Source organism: Sphaeroforma arctica (assembly GCF_001186125.1).
Source record: "Sphaeroforma arctica JP610 unplaced genomic scaffold supercont1.362, whole genome shotgun sequence".
Lineage (NCBI taxonomy): Eukaryota > Ichthyosporea > Ichthyophonida > Sphaeroforma > Sphaeroforma arctica.
This window is the reverse complement of record NW_014040196.1, coordinates 27022-30163: the sequence shown is the minus strand read 5'-3', so window position 1 is coordinate 30163 and position 3142 is coordinate 27022. Positions and strand designations below refer to the sequence as shown.

The 3142-nt window shown below is 42.0% G+C and overlaps 1 protein-coding gene across 1 annotated transcript in view; it reads right to left on the bottom strand.

The window, feature by feature from the left end:
• The window catches only part of SARC_05585 (hypothetical protein), a 22582-nt gene that overhangs the window by 7398 nt on the left and 12042 nt on the right, over window positions 1-3142 (bottom strand). The window contains exons 14-17 of the mRNA XM_014300543.1: window positions 2829-2976; window positions 1832-1926; window positions 1318-1528; window positions 945-1056 (exon numbers count right to left, since the gene is read on the bottom strand). Of these exons, the coding sequence (XP_014156018.1) occupies window positions 945-1056; window positions 1318-1528; window positions 1832-1926; window positions 2829-2976 (566 nt within the window). The remainder of the gene's footprint in view (window positions 1-944; window positions 1057-1317; window positions 1529-1831; window positions 1927-2828; window positions 2977-3142) is intronic.

Here is a 3142-nt window from a genome sequence, read left to right as displayed (position 1 = left end):
TAGTGATTTTTTATAGGGTTTAGGGTTTTTATGTTTGAATGGTTATGACTAGTGATTTTTTATAGGGTTTAGGGTTTTTATGTTTGAGTGGTTATGACTAGTGATTTTTTATAGGGTTTAGGGTTTTTATGTTTGAGTGGTTATGACTAGTGATTTTTTACAAGGTTTAGGGTTTTTATGTTTGAGTGGTTGTGACTAGTGATTGGGCTTCACATGCGATGCGTTGACGTGTCGGCGGCCGCCAACTTGTTCTGCATATCAATTGAATTGATATCAATTCATGTGAATGCATGGAGTTAGTTGAAAGGACATGTTTTAGGGTTTTTAAGGTTTAGCTGTCTTGAAACATGAATTAGTTGAATGCAAGGGATTAGTTGAAAGGACATATTTTAGGGTTTTTAGGGTTTAGCTGTCCTGAAACATGAATTAGTTGAATGCAAAGGATTAGTTGAAAGGTCATGTCGAAGACTCTTAAGTGCTTTGTGTTGAAGGACGACATGACATTCTCTCGCGCATATAACAACGCAACAATTGTCAGTGTACACCATTATGATTAGAAGAGTGTAATTAAAAGATTATGATAAAAGGTTATGATTGAAAAGGTATAATTAAAAGATTATGAGAAAAGGTTATGATTGAAAATGTATAATTAAAAGATTGTGATAAAGATTATGATTAAAAGAGTGAAATTAAAAGAATATGATAAAAGATTGGTGAGTGGCATTTGGGCTGCACTTGAGTATGTCCATAGTTCGGTACAACACCCACAACTGAGCCTCACACCATGAACACCTTTTTGCGTATAGCCGATCTGTATACAAAGCTCATGCTTTCAGATGAGATCGCACAAACATACAGGTTAGGGTTTTAGGGTTTAAGGGTCCCAGTATCTGTCACTGATTGGCAATAGGACTGTTGCATGTGTAGTGATATAAGCCACATACTCGCAGTTGTGCACGTGTGTTGTTGCCTGTCTCAGGTGTTGTTGATTCTTCTTGCAGCATGTCTTCGATGCTCTGCGCGAGATCGTCCAGGCTTTCTTCGTCGTCATCGGATCTGCCAACACCAGACGAAACAAACCGACTGAGTTCAGATGTCAAAGGCAGCACTTCAGGGTTTTAGGGTTTACTAATCGTAAAAGGTGAGCAAGACGTTGCAACAAATAGCACCACAACATGATCTCAGTGAGGGTGAACGCAGGCACATATGCAACTAAGTTAACGCAGGTACACATATAACTAAGTAAACGCAGGTACACATGAGACAATCCAAACACACAACACATGTGAGCCACATAGCCAATGGTTTCCCTCTGACCTCTCAGGTGTTGGTGTTGGTGTTGGTGGGTCTGTGCTGGCCGACAGGGCCACTCGCTGACTGTCGTAAGCGCTTTGGCAGCGATTGATGTACGCCTGACGATAGGCAACGCGCGACTGCTTTTGAGGCTGAGCGTGACAGGAGTTCGAATCCGTTGCGTTAACGGAATCATCTCCATCCACTGTGGCGTCTTGGTTTGCTAACATGCGCACTGTGTGATGCAGGAGTATTGAAGTTGTGTGGTGCCATACGTTTATTGTATTCAATTGTTGCGAGAGGTTAGAAGACACGTTGGGGGTTGGTTCAGCTCACAATGTTAAACGTCTTAGGATAGGCACACATAAAGAGAACTCCATCAGTCATATGAGTGTACACTCGCGTTGAAAACCAGTACTTTGACAACCAGTTTAGTTCGAATGGATTACACAGAAACAAAAAGCCAATGCCAAAGTCTATTGTCAGTCATTGCAACACTTACACATGTTTCTTCTAGGATTTCAGAGTTTTCACTTACACATTTTGCGTTTTTCTCGGAATGTTCGCGGGCATTGCTCGTCTGTGACACCGCGATCTCTCAGCAGTCGCTCGACTTCTCCATTTGTCTCTTTCCTAAAAAGGCAAAGAACGAGTGCACCCAATGGTGACTTAACAAATGAACATCATTTGTTACAAATGAAAACCCTAAAACCTTATCAATTCAATTACATTCCACTGACTTAAGAAGTGAATATCATTTGTTAAACATCAATATCAATTCATTTGATATTCGAAAAGCACATGTCAACAAAATCGCTAAACCCTAAAAACATAAGCCCTAAAACCGAAGAACATGCCAACAACACCGCATGCTGACGGCATATGGTACCGTACCACGTGCAACTGCTCTGAGTGATCATTGGCTGTGCCTCTTACCCAAGACTATTTGAAGTAAGATGTATGGGATAAGTACGGGATAAACTACCAAAGAAAAAACCCTAAAACCATCGGAGGAAAACCCCCTAAAACCATCGGAGGAAAACCCCCTAAAACCATCTGAAGACAAACCCCTAAACCATCTAAGGATAAACTATAAAACCATCTGAGGAAACCTCTAAAACCATCTGAGGATAAACCCCAAAACTATCGAGGGAGACGTTCTCTGATACACCCCCTACGCCAAGGAATATTGTCGCACATATACAATATATAACACATTTAACATTTACTGTCTATCATACACCTTAGGTCTGCCTTAGTATAACACTTAATGCCTATGACACCATAGGTCTGCCTTGGCATAACACTTACTGCCTATTACACACCTTAAGTCTGCCTTGGTATAACACTTAATGCCTATTACTCACCTTAGGTTTGCCTTGGTATAACACTTAATGCCTATGACACATCTTAGGTCTGCCTTGGTATAGCACTTAATGCCTATTCCACACCTTAGGTCTGCCTTGGTATAACACTTAATGCCTATTACACACCATAGATCTGCCTTGATATAACACTTACTGCCTATTACACACCTTAGGTCTGCCTTGTGGTGTGTGCTGAGTTTGCATCGTCGCCGTCCCTTGCACTTGCCGATGGGTCTGATGGCGCGTCGCAGAAACGAATAGCCCTGGCCACAGCCAGTGGGATCACCAAAGCCACACACGGCCAACTGGCACCTGTCTATGCACCAGCACATTAAGTCAGAAAATAAATAATAGCCCTGACCACAGCCAGTGGGATCACCAAAGCCACACACGGCCAACTGGCACCTGTCTATGCACCAGCACATTAAGTCAGAAAATATATAAATAGCCCTGACCACAGCCGTACCATTCTGAGTCGGAGA